Genomic DNA, 22459 nt, shown 5'->3' on the forward strand with positions numbered 1-22459 from the left:
GAACTCTAAAATCTGTGCATGTCCTGTCAATTCAGTTTGAAGCGACTGATTGACAACAGTTTGGGGAGGGCGATTTTTTTTTTCTCTCTCTTGACTGTAATGAACAAGCAGTTCATGATACTGACAATTTATTTATGGAACTACTGTAGAAAATCAACTCGGACTTTAAAGAGGTAGGAAGGAATTGTTCCTTTTCATGACTAACCTCGAACACTATGATGAAGGCCAGCCGCGCTGCCAGGACATGCCAGAACTGCAAAGTGAATTCATATGGAGTTGAACTCCATGGTGGGGCTCTGTAATCTCTATACCTGTAAAGCAAAGAAAAACCCAGAAGTTAGCTTGTGCTCAAAAACCTGAATATGGTGAAGAGCTGTCTAGTTTACCCCAGATCTGGCTAAGAGGAAAGAAACTGCAGTGAAAACATACTTCAAGAAGAATTAAACAGAAAAGGAGAAGAATAGTCCACAACACAGGCAATTAAATAGGGCTGCTTATAAGATGGCACTTTTTGCTTCCAAAAATCCAGAGCAAACAATTTCTTTTGTTGTTACAAAGCTGACATCTTGGAGTGTTAAGTTCAAGTGTGTTGACTCTAAATTGGTTCTTGTCTTTGCTTATATATATTTGAGATTCTCCAGACAAAGTTTGCATAAATGTAACATGATTCTGTAACTTCTTAGTCAATTCAAGCTAACTCTCACTGTAAAACTAAATCTGAAACCAGGAGTGCACTCATGCAATGTTGTATTTAATTTTTATGCTGAATGTCCTGTATTCATCTTGCATAACTGTTTGGGATCTCAATCTGTGTTAGAGCCACAACAAAAATTTTAATTGTGTATTTTAATTAATAGACCTCAGAATGCTTAACAAAACTGAAATGAGAATTTTTACCCTTCTTGGCAGCTAAGGAAACTTTGAAATGAAATAATTCATAGACGCATGAAAGATACGGTTTGCAAGAGTCCTGGAAAAACTCAGAACACAGGTTTCCAGTGTATTGCGTCCTACCATACAGTGTTTGCACCTGAGACTTCCGTGTTGAACAAACTTGAACGCCAATGCTTTTACAGGCAAAACAGAAACTATTCTGCCAGTAATTTAAGCACGGACTTTCAATTTAATGTCTGTATTAACATCTACGCCTGTATTACAAGAAGGGAGAGCACTGAAACATACCGGCAGTATCCCGAGTATCCCATCCCAAGTTCACTCAGATCAAATACTGATAAACTGCTGTTGACATATCCTTTTAAGCATCTGAAAGGAAAAGACATAGGGTCAGGACTTTCTTCATAAAGTGGTTACACAGCATGGATCCTGTATGTAAACATATTCTGCTATCACATATTGTAAGCATACTATTTTATTTGTTTATCAGGACAAAAGCAATTCTAAAATTTTAAGCAGAGAAGTAAAGTTTTATTGGAAAGAAACAAGTAACATCTGTTTCAGGGATAACACTGTTTAAAAATCTGTTTTCAGCACTTTTCATGGTTTTGCTTCTTATTTACCAGCAGATATAAACCAAAAGTTGTTGCTACAGTGTTCTTCACTGTCTCCTAAAATTACTGAACTTAGAAAGATAGCTAGAGAGGCAGAGAGGAGAATAATTTAACATCCTTGCAGAATCTGCCACCAATCATGCAGCATATACCAAAAAATGACAGGTTTTATGAGTTGAATCAAAGAAGAATTTTCATCAACAGTAAAATGAACAGTGCATATATACCAAACAGCTATCTTAAAGGCAACAGTTTACTAGTATTAATGACAGAAATCACATAAATACATTGAGTTATGACAGTAGGAGTGAAATTTCTGTCTGTTCCTGGAAAACCACAGACACGTAAGACATCCCACCTTCTTGAAAATCTGTCCTGTAATTTAACAAAGGGCCTTCTGAAAGGCAAAGAACTTTTTAAAGGAGAGGCATCAGGGATCCTATTACACCTCCTGAACCTTCAGGTTTGCTCTGACACCTCAAATCACTACTGGCAAAAGAAGAAATAGAATTACATAGTTCTCTATTAAATGGGTAGCACACATTAAGCACTAAAGTTTTTCTGCTATTGTCTCTTTTCATCCTATCTTGCCTCATTCTTTTTGCCCTTAAATTCCTTCTTCCTGTGACAGCACAGGAAGAGTAAATCTCTGTTTTGAATCGTTAGAGATGGAGCAATGAGGGAAGGAAGGACAGACCCCTGCAGTTTGAGCTGAAGCACAGCCTGTGAATGCAGCGATAGTGGCTTACTGGACAAGGCTTGATGCTTTCACTCTTATCCTTTCTCCTGTGCAATAAAGAAGATAAGCTGTGCTTGTGAGATGTGCTATAGTATTAGCAAAGCGATGCTTCCTTTTCTTGAGGTAACCCTGATTCCTATATTAAAAAGAAAAACCAAAAACACCCTCCAAAAAACCCCCCAAAACCACCTGCAGGGCACTGGTCTCCAAATGAAAGAGAGGATGCCTGTGAGTACTGTGATCTGTTTAGATCATGTAAAAGGTCATGATGGACAGTGGGAAATGCAGACAGAGCACAGTGGACCCACAGTTCAGAGACACTGGTAAGTGTCTGGAGAGAAGTGCAGGAAACCAGCCTGATGGTGCAAAGACAGGCAAGATACCTTGCTTGAAGCTAAGATACACTATATATGGAGTTCGGCTAAATAGTATCAAGGCCAATCTTGCTGGAGCTTGGCTGCAAGCATTTCTGAAGAGAAACAGGCAGGGAAGTTTGACGGTGAACGAGGTTTAGGATAAAAGAAGGTTTGGGAGCATATATATGTGCAGGAGCATAGTGGGAGAAGACAGTCCAGAACTATTGCAGAAAAGAAGAAAAGCTTATCTAGAGAAAGCCTGAAAAATACTACGATGTATATTGAACTTCGTTGTTTGCATTCAGAAGGGAAGACATGATTTTCCACTTATATAACTGTGGACTTAGTTTGCGAACTCTCTGGAATGGCTGAGTTACTTGCACTTAACATTTGTGAAGGTTTGCACAGATGTAAAAGGTAAAATGTTATGGATACACGTTAAGTACATTAACACAGAAAGAGAACAGCAGAAGTGTGCTTCCACTGAAATATATATATGTATATATAAAGAATATCTTAGTTACTTTTCTTGTCTGTACCCTTGATCTGTACAGGGACCATATTTGTATGCATAGACAAAACGTGGAATGTAATCAGAAGTAATGGCAATAACAAAGGCATTGGTGATGACAGCCAGAACTCCAATTCCTTCCAGAATCCCATACCAGATACCTAGAAACAAGAGAAATGACAACGAAGTCATTAGTTTTTTTACAGTCATATTACATCATATAAAGTCATACTAGTGATATTAAAGTCATTATTAGTCATATAGTTTTCCTTTCTTATTGACAAAGAACTATTCAGTCAGAAAATATAGTCAAGATTAAGCCATGTCCCCACATTCGTGCCACCACTGGCTCCACCTGAATGAAGCCTTACAGTAGGGCACACCCTGCTGAGAAAAAATAGCTAAGCAACAAAGGTATAACCATAATCTTTGGTTATAAAGGCCAAGTAGAAGATTTTGGAAATAGATTTCTTATTTTTATTTAATTCAGTTTTAAACCAAAAGTGAATGTAGTCCTTGTATTTAATTTCTAAATTCAATTCATTTTGGATAGCATTTTAGACCTAGAGTTACATAAATCAGAAGCCTAAAATACTGTTTAGCCTGTTTTCAAAATTCCACCTATTATGATCCCTTATTGGAAATGGAAAGCAAATTCAAGGAGTCCTCTTAGCTAAGCAACTGAGCATTCTTTTGTTGCTTGACAGGAGAGTTGTCATTGAGATCTGTAGGTTACCTTATCAATTTCACTCTTGACGCATGAAATATTTCAAGGGTTAAGCTGCATTAAAGGAGGAAACACAAAGAGATGGTACCTGACAGTGACAGTCATTAGGTGCTCTCACCTATATCTGTTGCTCTTGCAGGCATAGGTCTTCGCCACTGAGTGACAAACTTGTACGCATCTAACCTTATTTCTATGATATTGTTAAGCAATGCCAGGAGAGGTGCCAGTGGGAAGGCAGCAACGAAGATGGTGGTAAAGCCAAACTGTAAAACTAGACAGGCATTTCTATGGTTAGAAATTGGAAATGCAAAAGATCTTTTAACGTGCAACACAGTTGTTCCATTTTCTTAAGAAAACTGACACCTCCCTAAATTTGCTCACCCATCTCTAAATATTCGTCCATTAAACCATGGAGATTCATAGGCTGCAGATTCCAATCTTTTTCCCACTGAGGTAGAGAAATTTTATGCTCCATTAATTGCCCTCCTCTCTTCATTTTGCGTCGTGACCACCAATTCTGTAATAAACTTTATTAGATAAACACAGCATTATTGACTGTACTTGTTCAGTAATTTACAATACTTGCTGGTATTGTTTTGAAGTAAGTGGGCCTATTTTGAATAGCACCTGAATGTCTACTTAGGTATTTTCTGGAAATACTTACAATATCATATGATACAATTCAAAGAACTTCCAAAAGTTCTCAAAATTCTGCATTACAACTCTAATTATGTCTTTAATGTAGCATGTTAGTCATTGTACAAATAAGCTTTTCAGAATATGGAATTTGCTTGCATAGACTTTTTTTGTAGGATTTACCTGCATGCCTAAATAAAAAAAGAACAGGAAAAAAAATCATGCATAGTGAGAGCATTAAAAAAGCAAATAATGCTTTATTTTTAATCCTGTAAAAGACAAACCAAGTAAGTGGAGCTCAGTAAGAACTCTATGATACTAGAATATATTGAATAGTAGAATACGTCTACTATTTTTGAACAAACCTAAAGATCTAGATGCTCTACAGAATATTTTTTTCTTGAAGCAGGAAAAAGTGTCTAAAAAGGTGTTGCTGAAGCTGCAAATATTTAAGACTATTTTTCATAAAGCTGTGCAGAGGTCTTTTCACAAAGTAGTTATAAATATTAAATAGGTAATAGTCTCACAAATTAAAGTGTTATACAACTGAAAAATATTATCCAGTACTGACACAGGTGGCAATTAAAGACTCTTGTTTTTTTCTAGATATTACTTAAAAGAGACTGAAGATGGGAAGTAATTTTCTTGTAAGTACTTTTATTAACAAGCTGCTATTTTTTCCTCAAGCTACTTTAGTGTTTAGCTCTTGATCTCTCTTGTTACTTGAAAGAGCAACTGTTGCCTCAGTTGCACACAATGGTTTTGTCAAAACAAAACACTGCTTTCCATAAAGGAATATAAGCATGTTCTAAAATAAATTCTAGACAGAGTTAAGATGCTGCTGGGCTGAGAAGATAGGAAGCCTGATACTTCAAGTAGGTTTCTTCTTCTCAGAAATCCACGTCTCACAACAATACATGTACATTGCCCCCCATTTGCAGAATGATTGCACATTGTAAGCATAACCCTTTCTGACATATTTTCAAGGTTGAGACTTTGATTAAATTAATAGTTGATGAGCAACCTTCTACTGAAAACGTATTCTTCCAGTTTCAAGAACTGTAAGACTCTTAGCCCATTACTGCCTTCAGTAGCTGAATAGCTCTGTTTGTATTATAGAAAATGAAATCACAATAAACAATTTAGATGGTTAACATGCCCTGAGAAACTTTATCTTAGAGCAGCAGTTAATGCTTCCCTTGGGAATAAAGTTACAGTATGTGAGATGCAAAAAGTGAAAACATTCTCCAAACATAAAAATGTTTTTACCTATCACTGAATCACACTAATATGTAATCACTATTTGTAAAACAAATTTTAACATCTGAACTTACGGATAGCCTAGTTCCATGAAGTTGTTCCACATTTGTTTTAAAACCATAATAACTCCCATTTGCAAACACAGATCTATCAAGCAGCCACTAGGATGACACTGAAATGAAATGGAAAAAGATCAATAGCTAAAATCAGAGAATTCCTTTCATTTTTATTTGTTCAGAGGGTGAATGAAAAATATTCAAATATGTTTGGTGAAACACACTAACCTCCAGCTACAGAAATAAAGACGTGTAGATGCGGCACTTAGGGACATGGCTTAGTGGGCATGGTGGTGTTGGGTTGACGGTTGGACTCGATGATCTTAGAGGTCTTTTCCAACCTTAATGATTCTATGATTCACACAGACTTTAGTTGCACAACCTTTAGACATATCATCTCTTGGAAAACTAGATCGTATTACCTAAGCTATAGCTATGTGTGTTAGATAACGTGATAAATGATACAGTCCATTTCACTTAGACAAATACATATGCATTCATTTCAAAAGAATGGAGCAGTATTTGATTTGTAATATCCTAAGTCCGAACAGAGACTTAGTAGCTGAATCTCTGGTACCAGTATCTTAACTATATAAATTGCCATATTAACATGTTTAGTAATTACAGAAACTTTTTTTAGACCATGGAGTACAAAGTTACGGTATTTTACTCTGTGGCTACCAAGGTTCAGTAGAAAAAAAACCTGTTGTTCAGAGATAAGAGATAACTTCAGCATTCTAGTGATATCCAGGGAGGTGCAATTCTAACACATTTTCAAGCTAAATTTTGAAAATACTATTTTTCATCTTTTTAATCATAAAATCATAGATTAGTTTGGGTTGGAAGGGACCTCCAAAGATCATCTAGTCCAACCCCCCCCTGCAATGAGCAGGGACATCTTCAACTGAATCATGTTGCTCAGAGCCCCGTCCAATCTGACCTTGAATATTTCCAGGATGGGGCATCCACCACCTCTCTGGGCAACCTGGGCCAGTGTTTCACCACCCTCAGCATAAAAAATTTCTTCCTCATATCTAGTTTGAATCTACCCTCTTTTAGTTTAAAACCATTCCCCCTTGTCCTATCGCAACAGGCCCTACTAAAAAGTTTGTCCCCATCCTTCTTATAAGCCCCCTTTAAGTACTGACAGGCTGCTATAAGGTCTCCCCAAAGCCTTCCCTTCTCCAGGCTGAACAACCCCAACTCTCCCAGCTTTTCCTCATAGGAGAGGTGTTCCATCCCTCCGATCATTTTTGTGGCCCTCCTCTGGACCCGCTCCAACAGGTCCATGTCTTTCCTGTGCTGGCAGAAACTTAAGAAGCTGATGGCATTATATTTATGTCCTCCATCCAAAAATTCCACACACCCAGGAGATTCCAGTCATGTAGGACTTAGTAGTGCCTGGTGAGGTAAGGGACTATCACTGTTCATTTTTCCCAAAGAGAGAGGCAGAAAGAACTGCGTGTCTCAGGCAGAGTCACTCAGCACAGTGGAGAACACAGAAGGAAAAACACATCTCCTGTTTCCTACCCTTTGCTATAAATAAGAGTTTACTCTTCACTGCACTTAGATGGAATAATAAATCTTTCAAACTGGACATAATTCATGTCCTTCAGCCATTTCCTTTTTACTCATGGAAATTTCACAGGAACACAAAATAGGATTGCTTACCTCTTCCAGTCTCCATCTGTTAAAAAGCTTGTTGTACTTTCCTGGGCGGCCTGCAAATCTGGAAAATAAGATTTCTGTTTCTCAGCGGACATTCCAAGAACACCCTGTATCAGTAGTTATTTCACAACATCCACTGAGCAAACTCGTGAAATATAAACAGATTAAATCACACAGGCTTAAGTCTGGTATCTGTAGGATATAGAAGTTTCAGAATGCAGACCATCATTTTGCAAGCAATCCTAAGCTTTTATTATGTCCAGAACAAAAATCCAAGCTTCAGAGGTTTTAGATGTTAGATATTCAGACTCTCTAATCTACTTCTAAGAAGATAAGCCATTGCAATACATAGGAATTTACTGCAGCACAGGGATCGGCTTGTCCACGAGAAGTGTGTGCTGGATTGCACCCTCAGACATACAAGCATAACATCACTTCCAAACCCATCAAACTGAGTGCTTTTTAGAGATCTAACAGATTCTTGTATAACAAATTGAATCAAAATTCTTAATGACCTCAGTGAAAGTTACAAATGAGAGAAAAAAAACCCCATACCTGGTCCTACTAGACACAGGAGATAGCAAGATACAAAGAAGTTTAGAAACTGTATGGCAAATGCACCGCTGGATGTAACAAGCAGATACTACCAACAGTCTTTACTAGAGGTTTAGGGTTTTTTTTTCCCCAAACAATCTTGAACTGAAATTATATTATAAAACTTTACAGAAGGTGCTCTGAAATACTCTGTAGGATCTGCAGGAATGATAAGTCTGATCATAACGAAACTGAAGTGAAGATGAAGCAAGGTTAGACCTGTCCAGTATCTCATGCTCTGAGCTAAAGATATACACAAAAATTGGAGCCAGAATTTCTCCCTCCTACTCTTGTACAAGACCTGCCAGACACTATTTACTATTTATAGACATGGATCCTGGGAAATATAACCAAAAGAGAATAAACAAGAAAAAAAATGAATAAAGCCTATTAGCGCAGGGCTAAACACAGACCCACATTTAGGAAGTGGCTGTATTTTCAAAGGTTCTGAATTCTCATTTAGTAGGAAAGTTACGTACATAGACCCACTTAAAAAGTAGACTTTTTACTGTCTAGTTTCATGAGTAAAGATTTCAAGGGTCCAACCCTCACATACGGTTAAAAATATTAATTTAGTGTTATTAATTATCCTCAGAAACTGACTCGCATCTAAATCTTGCAGTTCGAACCGCCAGCGTATTTTCTTCAAGGCTATAAAATTAGCAAGGATTACGACTTTGTGCAAGTTTTCCTTTAAGAGCAGTTAGCAAAGATAACTTACCTGCCAAGAAAAAAGGCAATGTAAAAGATGGAGCTGTTCAAGTTGACAAACTGGAAGAGGAACATTTTCAAGGCAAAGCTGTTTTCCCATTCCGATTCTGTTCTAGGGTGTTCTGCGGAAAGACACAAAATACATTATATAAACAGAAATGAAATGGAGTTATGCCTATCTTTGTTCACAGATCAATCAACACTAACAAAACAAGCGATAGTTTCAAGTCACAGTGCCCCATCAGGTTGCAATTATTTTTTTTTTCTCCAAGTGTTCAGTCTGCGGGTCACAAAACCATTGCCCCAGCTCAGACTATGTTGGTTGTATGTGGAAACAGGAGACACAAGCCCCTCGGTACAGAACATGTCACAACTCTATGGGAAGATACCTGTTCCATTTCCATGAAGAAGTTCTGAATTCAGTGTGAATCTTTAATCTTAAGGCTACAGGTATCTTGATTTAAAAAAACAAAACAAAACAAAACCAACCAACCAAACAAAACCCACAACAAAAAAGCTCAAACAAAAAGCAAAAGCACTTGGCATCAGCAGAGCAATAGACAGGGGCTGCCAAGGAAAGCAGAGGGAAAAGAGACAGCCAACAGCCAGTTGTTTTCTCACCCAAGCATCTCGCTTTCTAAATACTTCTGTAAAAACACTACTTCATCCTCAGGACTTCCCTATCATAATGCTTGTGAAATGTTAAACAGTTTATAATTCAACAAGGAAAGGACGGAATTCCTTCTTTGTTGTTTTTTTGTTTTGTTTTGTTTTAAAGAAATGTAGAAATGTGTAGTAGGGCTACAAGTATTCTGTGTGGGTCTGCACTGCCTCGGATGTTTTTCCTTACTGTTTGTAGAATACTATTTATGTCTGAATTAGAACTTGGTGACAATGATTAAAATTAATTTTTTTTTGGTAAAAATTTCAAATTTCTTTGATGGATGTATCAAACTTGGAATATAGTACATTGACAAAAGTTGTAAAGGACATGTATGAGTTGGAAGTCTAAACTGCCTGGATTTTTCAGTTAAAATTTGTACTACTTAATTACCTTGGTCTGATGGTGACTAAATTAGGATACAAATGTACAGGATACTAGCTTTACATATGGATACTGGTTCCCAGAACTTAAGATGTCTTCCTCCTCTTTGATGTAAAACACCTCAGGAAGTGGAGTGAGCTACCTAGCTCAAACATCTGATGCTTTCCATCACGCTTAATTCAAGAATTTTATTTTTTTTTAATTCTTTCCTATGTTTTGGGAAAAACCAGCTTATATACTTAAATGAAATCATTATTTTCTTTCTCATTCCCTGGTCTGTAACAATATAATAGATTAAAAAAGTTAAGTAGGAAAATAAATCAGTGTGATCTGAAAAAATATTTTAAAATATTTTAATAATTTGAATAAGTTGACTATACATTCTGAATCTTTCTAACCTGTTCAACTGCTTGTTATCTGAAACACTACGAAGTTTTGAGCATATTGTTTAATGCATGCTCTTCAATACTTTAACCACAAGAGGGAGCTGTTAAATTTAAGCGGCGAGCTTGCTTTTAAACTATGACAAGATCAACTGCATATTTTGACATGGACTAAAAGAGAGCATGGAAGAAACACTAAAAGGTAACATTCACATTGTAGGAGACCTTAAATGCTGTTTTTGCTTTCTTGTTTTCTATAAGCTAGAAAGCTTTATGTCATCTATGACTGAATCACTACTAGAGGCTTCAGTATAAATTTTTAATGTGACAGAATTAGAGCTACTTTAAAATTTATGACTTAACATTTTTATTTTGGACAATGTAATTTTTTCTTACCCCATTTTTTCCATATGAAAGTTCAAATTTAAAAATTGTAAAAAAAATAACCAAGCATTTGGGAAAAATGGGAAAAAAATCTGTTTTAGCATTCTAAGAAAGAATATGTTTTGACATTTGTTCCATTCTAAGATGTCAGTTTTTTCAATTTATACTATATAACATAAAAAAGTAGAAGTATAAGAATAAATTCCTTTCTTTTCTATTATTTCCTTAGTGAAATAATCATATAATGTCTTTCTCTGATATTTCTCACTTACTTAGGGAAATGCCAGAATCGTACTATGCATAAATGAAGTTTCCAAAACCCTATTTTATGGAAATATAAAGTTATATGCCACAGCTAGCAAGAACCATACTACTAGTAAAGACCTACATACCTAAGTCTGTCAGGAGATAGGCAACCTTCTCGTATACCTAAAACAGAAATAAGAGATAGTATAAATATAGCACATCTTGTCTGTTATAATGTCAAATCCAGAATGAAAACAAGCATCAAAAGCATAGGTGTTCTGTTGCCCTACATCATCAAGGTATCTGGACAGAGAAGGGAGGACGATGTCGTAGCTACATGTGGATGTACAGTTGCCTATAAAGACTTAATTGAACTACTTTAGTCCCGTTCTCTTTATCCATGTAAATGTATGTATGTAAGTATGTACATTAAATATATAATAAAGATAAATCAAGAGACAATAGATCAAGGGAAGTGTTCAGACATCAACGGTTCTCTTAACGAACAGTTAGATGCTTATCCTCTAACTTCAGGAACATACCTATGTGACCTAAAAGTAGGCTAAAGCCTTTACACAGTACAATTTTCCTTTGCATGAATGTGCATACCGGTGAGGCTATCAGCCTCCTACTGAAAACTTCCTTAACTGTCTATATATTGACTATCTCCAGTCTTTATTTTAAATGACACTTAGCCCAAGGTAGTTACCAACTCTGAAAAATATTTCCTTGACTATTTACTATTAATAGCAAGTTATTTTCAATAGCGTTGGTGTGCTTGTTCACTTGAATGTACTTTTTATGTTTTAGAATTCTCATATATAATAACAGAAATAAATACATGACAGTCTGTTTTGAAGAACACTTTCTTATTGCAATGAGTGCACAATCTCCTTAATAAAATTAAAAGCCGTTGTTTGCTGTGATATTACTCCTTTTTACCTGTTTGTGCCTGCATGGGAATAGAAAGATGATAAATTATATTGCAGTTGAAGGAATAGTTTATATCAATGTACATTGTGCTACCACAGCAAATGATTAAACCCGTGCTGTTACATGACAGGAAAAGCTTAAACCTAAGTCATGTATCACAGGGGTTCTAAGACTGTGCAACACTGATATCACAACTGCATTTTAAAGAAAGGGAAGAATTCAACTAAAAAAAAAGCAGAAAGAAAATTCTCAGCGAAGAAAATAATGTAGTTCCATTTAGAGAACAGATGAATTGTAAAAGGTAATGTAAAAACCAAAAATGCCAATGTAGAAAGCAGTAGTCTGTACCACTGTGATTTGGTGACATAAGCAAAGATGCGTAGTGACAAATTAAGTATGCATTAGAGAATAACATTGACAAACATAGTATTAGAAAAGGAAAAGCCCCTGAAATACTAGCTTCAGGCACTGCTATATGAATAAGCAAGAACATGTATATATCTGATACACGGTAAACTCAGTAACCTTGTAAAAATTACTCTTTTAAATTAATCCCTCCTTTAAAAGAACAGAAGACTTACAACATTGAGTGACATGATGATCATGAAATTGATACAGACTCCCGTGCCAGATGTTGCAAACTGCCAATACTTCTTGATGAAATACCACTTGAAAGAAGCAAACTGTTCCATGGCTACCAGACGATACACCACAACTGCAAACACTGCAGTGAGGACCAGTGAAATCTACAGGTAAGTATTTATGAATAGAGATATTAGAACAAAATAAACCATATCTGAAGTAATTTCCACTGAATTAATAATTTAACAAGTGTTTTACAGATTGCCATTTGTTTTGGTGAGCAGACTTGGAGAGAACAAAAATACTAGATTGATGAATTAAAACATTTCTTTACTGTTCTTTTACAATATAACTATATTACGTCTTTTAAAAGAAAGAGATCCATAAACAAGCAATAAGACTGAGACAATCAGTTTTGCCTATATTCTGTAAATCCACTAATCTTAACAAACGCACTCATGACTTGCGTTGCTATTTACATCAGAATAATATTAAGAGCTATAGTAATTCCAATAAACATTACCATGAAAAATATTCCTGAGACAGACACCATCAGTCGACTGAGCTTGTCAGGGAAAGGCTGAAAAGGTTCAGGTTTTCCTGTGATGGGATTTACTCTTTCCACTTGGGAATATTTAGCTTCAAACTGGGGGCGCAGCTCTTCCTGGAATGACAGGGTAGGGCCCGTTTGTTGTACTACTTATTTCACTGAAGTATCAGAAATCAGTTATGTATGTGCTATAAAGTAGGAAATTCACATTGATACAAATTCTTTTTTATAATGCTCCAAGTCAAATATCCAAATAATTTGCTCTTTTGAAAATCATTGGAAATGGTGCCAGAGACCAACAAAGAACAGAAACCATTAAGAGTCTTCCCCACTATGTAAGGGTATTAAAAGGATCATTTCTCTGCAGAAATTGATAAGAAAAGTATAAATTAATGCCAGTTATGATGGTGCTTTTTGTGGTATGAAACCATTTATTAAAAGCCACCAGCCTGTATCTATGCATCTATGGAAAGCTATAAAACAAGTAATGGTAAAGTCTCTATTGACTTAGACTGCAGTTAAATCACCAATATAGTTAAATTACAGCTATGTTTACTAGTGATTTATAAAGTAAAGTAATAAAATCATTCTATTATTGTTGATGCTGATAGCAGAATGTTAACGGATAATTTATGCCTCTCAGAAGGATATAAAATCTAGTTTCTGTCCCTTTGCTTGTCTTGGTCCCGTTTTTAGGCAGGATTAGGAATTTCCAGTACAAGAAACCATAGAATTGAAAGGCATCTACGCTGACATCAGTGGTAGCTCCTGTCCTCTGTATAGGCAGCACTTCCGCTCAGTTTTTCAAAGGATACTTTCAATAAATGTAGAATTATATTTGGAATTATAATGCTAGTTGCAGAAGGCAAAGTATCCTTGTATAGTCTCAAGTATACTTGTTTATTCTACAACTAGTGTTATAAATACAAATATAATCTGAATGACAAATTCAGATTACTGGCATACAGTATGTAGTGGTATTTACACTTAAATCATGCTAATAGCAAGATTTACAGGTTTACTTCTGTTTAGTCTTACCTCTTCATCTTCCCAGTCTATGAGGTCCCAGTCATAGGTTAATACAGCTCTCCGTCTTTTCCAAAACTCTAGAAAGACTGTAGCTGTGGAAATCATCAACTGCATTTTAATTATGGAAAAGAAAGAAAAAAGGCCATGCAGATCTCAAGAAAATCAGCAATATGTAACATGGTAACTGTCATTAGCCACTTTCTGGCTGTTCTCCCCACAGAATCTGAAAACTGTAAGTAACCTCAGGATAATCACTGTTAAAATTGGAATGCTATTTTACAATGTTTATTTAAGAATCATTTTTTTGCTGTCTGCTATACCTGCACAGAGATGGGTACCTGTCAATATGAGATACTGCCATCCCTTTTAGATCATCATTTTGCTTTTAATTTTATTCAAAACATATATGGTTTAAAATCTTTCCTTGAAGAAACAAGGATATGCATACACAATGGTATCTATTAATAAAGAGCTAAATTCTGATCGCATTTTATTCAGTTCAAATCAAGACAACCTCACTTCTTTCCCAGCTATACCAGCTTTATACTGGAGTAGCTTCACTACTGAAATATTTCTTTAAACAATTATTTCTGATCTATGTGTGAGATCATAATCAGATCCTCCATGTACTTCGTGGTTTTGGTACGTCCTACAAAAAATAATTACAACCAATAAATAACTCCAAGTTTCCCAAATGCTGTAGTTTGCCACTGGGGGTAAGACACCTTGTTTTGGTGGGATTCCTGACAAAACATGGGATTGTCCAATTGTTTCCTGGAAAACAGTGATTTCAAATAGGGAGCGAGAAAATTTGCTTCTTTCTAGCAAGCCAACTGCTCAGAAGGAGGATTTTTAACTCAAACTGAATAGGATGGTCTCACACTCCTACCTTCCTCTCTATTTCTGTATTATGTTTAACATCTTATTGGGTTTATATATATATTATATATATCTATCATATTTTATATATATACATGGTTTCTCCATATACTATATTAAAGCACAATGAGTAGAAGTTAGCAGAAGTTCACTATACCACTACCCATAAATAACAAATGGCTGGATGAAAAGAACTTGTCCCTGATGATTATTTTTGGGTAGTACATTCTTTTGTTCCTCCAAGCAAGGATCTGTTCTACACCACAGATTTCATTTAAGTTTCGGATGCTCCTAACATGAACAGCACACAGCTCTCCTATTTAAGCAGCAGTGGGGTTTGCACTTAAGTAATCCGAGGGTGAAATAACCTTTTCTTACTGTCACTGGAAGTACTAGCACCACCAGTGCAGCGCGAGACTCAGAAATGCTACAGAAGACACCACCTTGCAAGAGAAATCCCTTCCCGACATAGAATCATAGTATAGTTTGGGTTGGAAGGGACCTCTAAAGATCATCTAGTCCAACCCCCCTGCCATGGGCAGGGACATCTTCCACTAGATCAGGTTGCTCAGAGCCCCGTCCAACCCGACCTGGAATGTTTCCAGGGATGGGTCATCCACCATCTCTCTGGGCAACCTGGGCCAGTGTTTTACCACCCTCAGCGTAAAAAAATTTCTTCCTTATATCTAGTCTAAATCTACCCCCCTTTAGTTTAAAGCCATTCCTCCTTGTCCTGTCGCAACAGGCCCTGCTAAAAACTCTGCCGCCATCTTTTTTATAAGCCCCCTTTAAGTACTGACAGGCTGCAATAAGGTCTCCCTGGAGCCTTCTCTTCTCTAGGCTGAACAACCCCAACTCTCTCAGCCTTTCTTCATAGGAGAGGTGTTCCATCCCCCTGATCATTTTCATGACACTCTTCTGGACCCGCTCTAACAGGTCCGTGTCTTTCTTATGCTGAGGGCTCCAGAGCTGGAGAATTTATGATATGAAATAAATAGCACTGTAAGTTTAGTGTATATTCAACTGAGGATACCGTTTGTCCACAGTCTAGTATTACTTCTAGACAACAACTGCCTCATTTTATTTCCAAAACTTCAACGGGTATTTACACAAGCTAAAATACTACCCAGTCCAAAAAAGTTGCATGTACTTCAACAGTCCACCCTTCCTCATTCTTTTCTTCAGCAGTGGCACTGGGGAAAAAAAAGCCACTAATTCAATTGCTTGGGTTCACTTTCTCTGACTCAGGTATTTTAAATCTGTGGGATTTAAAATTCATTATTTTATTCCTGATAACTGGGCCACTTCCTTAATATCTATTACCTTTGAGTGTAACTAGGTGAATTATTTCATTTGTGCAATTACAAACATATCCACTAGCCCTGTGCCAAAGGTGGTATCTTGGGTGTGCTTCCTAGAGCAGCCTGACACGCAGAGGAACACCCAACAGCATGTTTTGCAGTGTGTTGTATTTCTCCTACCTATTTGGTCACATAAGAAAAGTATTGTTTGTTTTGCGTATAGCACAGGCTTATGTTGCTCCTGAGTCCTTGCATGGCTTTCTGGGCTGTGAGCGCAGATACAACTTCCTTATTCTTTACATCAAGATCTGTCTCTAAGTTAAGAGTTTTCAGACTCTGGTATAGCATAAATAATAGGTTCTAGTATAATATGAATTGTAATAATAAATTATGTCTTTTATGTTACTTATGTACATGAAGCATTTGATAATGCAATGATCAAGAAAATAATCTATCTAGATGAAGCAGGTGAGGCCCAATTGCTAAGTATACCCGCCAGCTAAAGTACCTTTTCCAGACTCATCTGAGCTCTTAAAAAATGCTGCAATACTCTTTTCACACAGTAGAGTAGAATTCACGGTAATTTTGCTGTACTACAAGGCTACTGAGAAAATAGTGTCAAAAGCTAAAAGTATATATATATATAAAAAAAAAAAGCATGTTGGAAGAAAATCATTCGCAAAACTTCTCTTGTGTAAACTTCCAGTCTAAGTTACAGTGAAAAAATGCCAGAATTTTGAAATTCAAATATTTGTCCAGTTCTACAGAAAGCCTGGATCCTTCCTGGCTTGCCTTTATATTACTCTATCAGTCTACTACTGCCACCCGTCTCTGATTGCTCTCCATGCAATCAAGCCCCTGCAGTCCTAGTTGCTAGGCACTTCTTACTGACTCATCTCTTACCCTGATCTCCCGGCTCTGAAAATGCTAAGCCTTGACATTTATCAGTTACTTCTGTAGAAAAACAAGACATACAATAGATGACTAATCCAAGCATTTGAACATCAAGACGAGAACATTCATGTTCTAACATTGCTTTGACCTGGCGGAGTTTCTTTCTGCCTAATCCTGCTGCTCAAGAGTTCTGGATAATTCACAGTTTAGAGGGTCACACACAAGCCTCCAGTTTCCCACAGAAAACATTATCCGTTGCCTCCCCTGCTTTTCCTAGGGCACGTAGCTTCCCATTTTATAGCTCCAATTGCTGTTCTGAATTTTAAATCCCATAATATATGGTGTGCTTCCTTTTTTTGTCCAGCATTTTGGTAGAGACCCACTCATTTAGGGATTTGTTATTCAGTGCTCTGCAATACAGTTTGCAGTTCTGCCCATCGTACACTTCCAAAGTTTCTTTCAATTCTTATTTAAGTTACCTTATGTTTACTGCCCTTACAGTGTCAGTACTTGTACTGATGAAGAAGTAAAATCTCTAGGCATGTGCTTCACAGAGTTCTTAATCTGTCAGAAGACAAGCAGGCTGATGTTTGATGGTTAAGACGGACAGGAAAGATTGGTTGTGTGTTGATACAATCTTAAGTATAACAGAAGTTCGGCATTGTCAAGAAGAAGAAATAATGAATGGCCGCTGTTAAATACTATGAAAAGAAATAAGAGAGCAGAGAAAGAAAGAAACCCAAACAAAACCGAGAACCCAGAGAACCCAACAGTATCATGTGAGCACATCTCTTCTGAATGTTTTGTAAGAGTCGCTGTGTCAAAATGAATGGTGTGTTTATTTCCCTAAAAATTTATGGCAAAGAGGATTTTCAGTAAGGAGCTAGGGGACTGTCTCCACTGCCTCTCCGCAGAGTTTGGCTATGGCCAGCCAGGCCCCTTCTGAATACACTGCTCAATTACTTCTTCAGTTTTATTTCAGTTGGACTCCTTTACAGCAAAGCTATGCAATAAAAACAGTCCTACAAATTTGGTACCACACCTACTACTGAGACACACTCTTCAGAATTGAAACTGCCGCTTAATGAATACAGGCTGTAGCTGAATGACAGCTTAGTCTCATCTCCCACTCTTGGAGTACTCTGAACCACCTTGCCTCCATATGGCCACAGCTCCCAGTCTGTTTGTACTCGGGCTCACTGCTGGAGGTTTTGCCTTCCAGGAACAGAGGGCCAGCACTCAGCGCCAGCATCCTGGCACCACACTGCAGGTGCAGGACACTTAGCTAAGAACTGGGTCACAAAGAGAGCATCTTCCATGAGGCGTTAAGTCACTCAGGTAACGTGTTTTTACTTTCCCTAACAGATGAATGAAACTGCCAATAAATAAAAGAGAGAGAGCATGCACCTTCCCAAGCCCTGTGCTGAGGCTGAGGGCAGCACTTGAGTGGTATGACTTTCATACCACTGTAATAGATATACCGTAACAGAATTGCAGCCTATATATTTAAGGTCTTGCTATTTTCAAATATTATATATCTATTCGAATAACCTTTCTTTTTAAAAAACGATCAGAAAGGCTTCTCAGCACCACAGTGTGTGCATGCCGGTGTGAAGTATACTGTTGACCCTAGTATATCACTTGTCATTTGGTTAATGCTGCATAAAATCCAAATTTGGACACAAATTTGTGGTGCTTGTTTTCATACCTTATGGTCAATCTGTTAGATGCACGTCCACCCAGAGACAGCAATAAATACGAGTTGGAAGCTTGTTGATACACACTGCAGAGAATGCTAGATTCCAAAGAAAACCAAATCCACAGTATAAGACTCTGTCCTCCCTCCTCTCACAGACCACCCCACCTCACACCACACAAATAATTTACTTCCCCAAAAGGGATATTAGAAAGGGTAGAACTCGATCCATTTCACAGAAAACCTTCCACTTGTCCACTGCAGTATTTTCAAGAAACTACCACTAGCTGCTCCCATATAAACACCTCCTGTATATGCCATAGCCTCAACACTTATCTCGAGGATAAGTTATGAAATAGTATTTGCACTTGATTCCTTAAAAATTTTAAGTGGAAACAGATAACAACATCATAGCATTCCACTCAAACAGTCACACAATACTGAAACATTTCTGAGTCGCTCTTCACCACATACCAGCCTAGAATAAATATACATAAAGAATTAAAAAAAAAAAAAATCACAGGTTGGCTATATCAGCATATTAAAAGTTATATAAGATATGCCTGACTTCCACATTCTTACTTTAATCCAGTATTATTTATATAAAACTTAAAGTGAGGAGTAAGAGTTGTAACATTCAGATCCCTAGCTGGTTATGTGCTCCAAAGTAAAAATTAATGACAACTGATAAATTCCAAAAATTTGGATTTAAATTGTTCTCTTAAATTATTGCAGCTGTGAACATATTAGGAGAAAGGATCAGACCCTTTTTCCAGCAGCATGTTTTTCTTAACAGAACTCATTTTGCTGCTTTATTTTGTAGAAGACACGCCTTTCCCAGTTTTCATCTCACAAAGCGTACCGTAGGAAACTCTGTGATAATAAAAAGCTATCTTTTGTTAAATTAACAGTTGCATGGAACAATAGTTTCTATAGTTTACAGAAAACAGTCACCCTTCTGAAATACCAGTTCAAAGACTTTCGAAGGATTAGGCAATACGCACTGCCTACCCACTTTACCATAAATACTGCAATTTCTGTGGACTCTGTAATGACAGAGCTCGGTCATGACAGCAGCGGAGTTGGTCAGGCTGGTTCCCAGACGCGCCGTCGCACGCAGCGAAGGGCTGCCCCACCTCACCTCGCCCGTACGGCATGTTCCTGACCAGTGTCACACTGCCACATTTATTGTACCTGCACTCCCCTCTTCCCACCAGACTAATTGCACTCTGGGCCAGAGCATTATTTCAACAGGTTCTTGCATATTTTGTAGAGCTCAAAGGTAAGTCTGAGGTGTTTTTAACGCTTATTAGTTAATCTGATTAATAACTGCAGTATTGTTTTATATTGTTCGGGAAGGCAATCGGTGCTGTTGTAGCCAAATTCTACTTTGAGTATATTTCTGAGAAAATAATTGAAAAAAACCAAACAACCCATTTTGCAATTCAAACATTAAAGCAGAGAAGCAGCAACCATAAACAATGGCAGTATTTAACTCAAATTCATACTTTTCTTTATTGGTTATTTATGCTCCTTATTTATATTCCTCTTTATAATTCACTAAAAACTTACAAATTATTTTCTCAGTACAAAAAATAAAATACATTTAAGCTTGAAAATTTAATATTCATTGCTCATTAAATTTAGAAGATGCTCTTAATCCTTGAAGAGCAATCCGAATTTTAGAGCAAAGAGCCACAGGAGCAAAAATCCAATACGTTTCTGGGACCATCATTTGCTATTATTTCTTTCTGAATTCTAAAAGATAAAATTCTTTATATTTGTTCCGTCTATTTTTAGATCACTGGTGTAAAGGTAAAAATAATCTGCTTTATGAGGCTTAAAAAGTATAGTAAGTATGAAAGCTCTGCAAATATGAGTGTTACTCCAGATCACAAGAAACAAAGCAGTGCCATTAATAATCTGCTTATCATGCCACTGTTCACTACATAAATTAAAGTACTTTCTAATCACTACTGTAAGGCAGGGAAACAGTGCGAGGTTCAATTTATTGACATGCAAAAGAATGTTCTTCGAATTTTTTGTTCTGAAGATTGTATTATCTACCTATAAGAAGAAGCTGAAATGATTATTTTCTTGACAGTTGCAGAGGTTTTGCAGACATTACACCTATCACGGGCTGGTGCTGGGTTGTGTTCAGGAAACACATGTTGCAATTACTTTATCATGCCAAAAAATCTATTTTTAAATACTTAATATACCACTGGATATACATTTATATGAAAATTGCCATATAAGAATTTATTAGGACTTTTTTTTTTTTCTCTGTGTTGCAGAAATATTCAGCACAAATCTGAGCAGTTTGAGTAAAACACAATGCTAGATGCAATATCAATGCAACCTTCGTGGTGAAGTCCACAGACCCAGGGGAGGTTGACTTGAATGGGACCAGGGCTTCACCCAAAGTGTAGGTGTGCAGATGTACATGTATGTACACTAATAGCTTCATACTGAATACTTTCTGCTGTAAAGCAACTTTAATCTTTATTAATAACAGAATGACAAGAATTTTTGTAGCCTTTTTTCAATTTACTTCAATTAAAATAGAGAAGGCTGTATGATACAGAACCACAGCCTCCTCAGCATGGCCGTGCCTACATTAGCATTTTAATCCACATCAAGCATGTGCTTTTAAAGTCTCCTGATCACCTCCGCTTGTGGTCCTTTGGCTTACACCACTGGGCACTCCCGTCAGTAAACTAAGTGATGTGCTCCAGGAATAGCCTAATATAGGCCAGCTCTTAAAGGGTGCTCAGTCAAAGGGAAGAGGTTGTGGCAAGTTCAGAGTAAACCCCTCCACAAGTGTGTGAAGAGTGAGTATTGAGTCCTCAGCACCTCTACAGCTCTCTTGCAACCGGGCTACACATTTTCCAGTACAGATACAATCAGTGTATACTCAGGTTCACACTGGAGGGCCATTTTTACGGGAAATTGCATTCACATCTTGGTGAATTCCTCGAATCAGGGCCACTACGTCTCTCCAGAAAGCCATACACTGAAGGAGAAATTTAGCCTTCCCCTTTTTGGAGTTTTCTACCCAGGTGTCATAGGTCTCAGATGAAATTTGACTCTAGCAGCACAGAAACAAATGCAGAGCGCAAAATCCACTGAAGAAATGTGGTGGTGACCATCCCAGGTAAAAACCTCATTCTCCATGCTAAAAAAAACAGTAGAGCTAATCTAGGTAACTGAACTGCAACCTAATCCCATACCGATGTCGTTTCTACTCACTTCAGGCTATGCTTACTGCACTGACTTCCACAGAGCTGGTACTAAGAAGTGTGAATACCAGTGAATCAAAAAGCGAGACTTTTTTTTTTTTTCATTAATAATCTGTTCATAGCTTCCTTAAACACTTACTTGACTGCTAATTTAAGGTTTGGGCTCTTTTGCAAGTTTTGGCTAATCTGTAGCACTGCTGGTTTACTGCAATAGCACTGTTTGCATATTAAGCTCTAAAGGCAACGAGTATCTTTGAAAAACTTCAATATTTTTCTAAACTGTATGAACATTAATGTTGCACTGGAAAAAGAAGAGTTAATTACTACACACAAAAGGATTTCCAGGAAGCAGTTCATCACAGAGTGAGAACTACAGTACACTACCTTCAAAGCAAGAAGGTTTCTTCTCTATGGTCCCCCATGAAGAAGATTAGAAAAGTAAGCCAATCAGAAAAAATGGCAACAAATTTGTTCAGCAAGGATATCAACTCCTTCGTACAGTGGTCTGCAAATGAAAATTAAGTTAGAG

General features: G+C 37.1%; 1 protein-coding gene across 1 annotated transcript in view; it reads right to left on the bottom strand.

The window, feature by feature from the left end:
* The window catches only part of ANO3 (anoctamin 3), a 93296-nt gene that overhangs the window by 750 nt on the left and 70087 nt on the right, over positions 1-22459 (bottom strand). The window contains exons 13-24 of the mRNA XM_009334524.1: positions 13928-14010; positions 12863-13003; positions 12339-12503; positions 10971-11007; positions 8777-8888; positions 7465-7522; positions 5812-5909; positions 4223-4368; positions 3960-4112; positions 3128-3275; positions 1183-1263; positions 206-311 (exon numbers count right to left, since the gene is read on the bottom strand). Of these exons, the coding sequence (XP_009332799.1) occupies positions 206-311; positions 1183-1263; positions 3128-3275; positions 3960-4112; positions 4223-4368; positions 5812-5909; positions 7465-7522; positions 8777-8888; positions 10971-11007; positions 12339-12503; positions 12863-13003; positions 13928-14010 (1328 nt within the window). The remainder of the gene's footprint in view (positions 1-205; positions 312-1182; positions 1264-3127; positions 3276-3959; positions 4113-4222; positions 4369-5811; positions 5910-7464; positions 7523-8776; positions 8889-10970; positions 11008-12338; positions 12504-12862; positions 13004-13927; positions 14011-22459) is intronic.

Source organism: Pygoscelis adeliae, unplaced genomic scaffold, assembly GCF_000699105.1.
Source record: "Pygoscelis adeliae isolate BGI_AS28 unplaced genomic scaffold, ASM69910v1 Scaffold171, whole genome shotgun sequence".
Lineage (NCBI taxonomy): Eukaryota > Metazoa > Chordata > Aves > Sphenisciformes > Spheniscidae > Pygoscelis > Pygoscelis adeliae.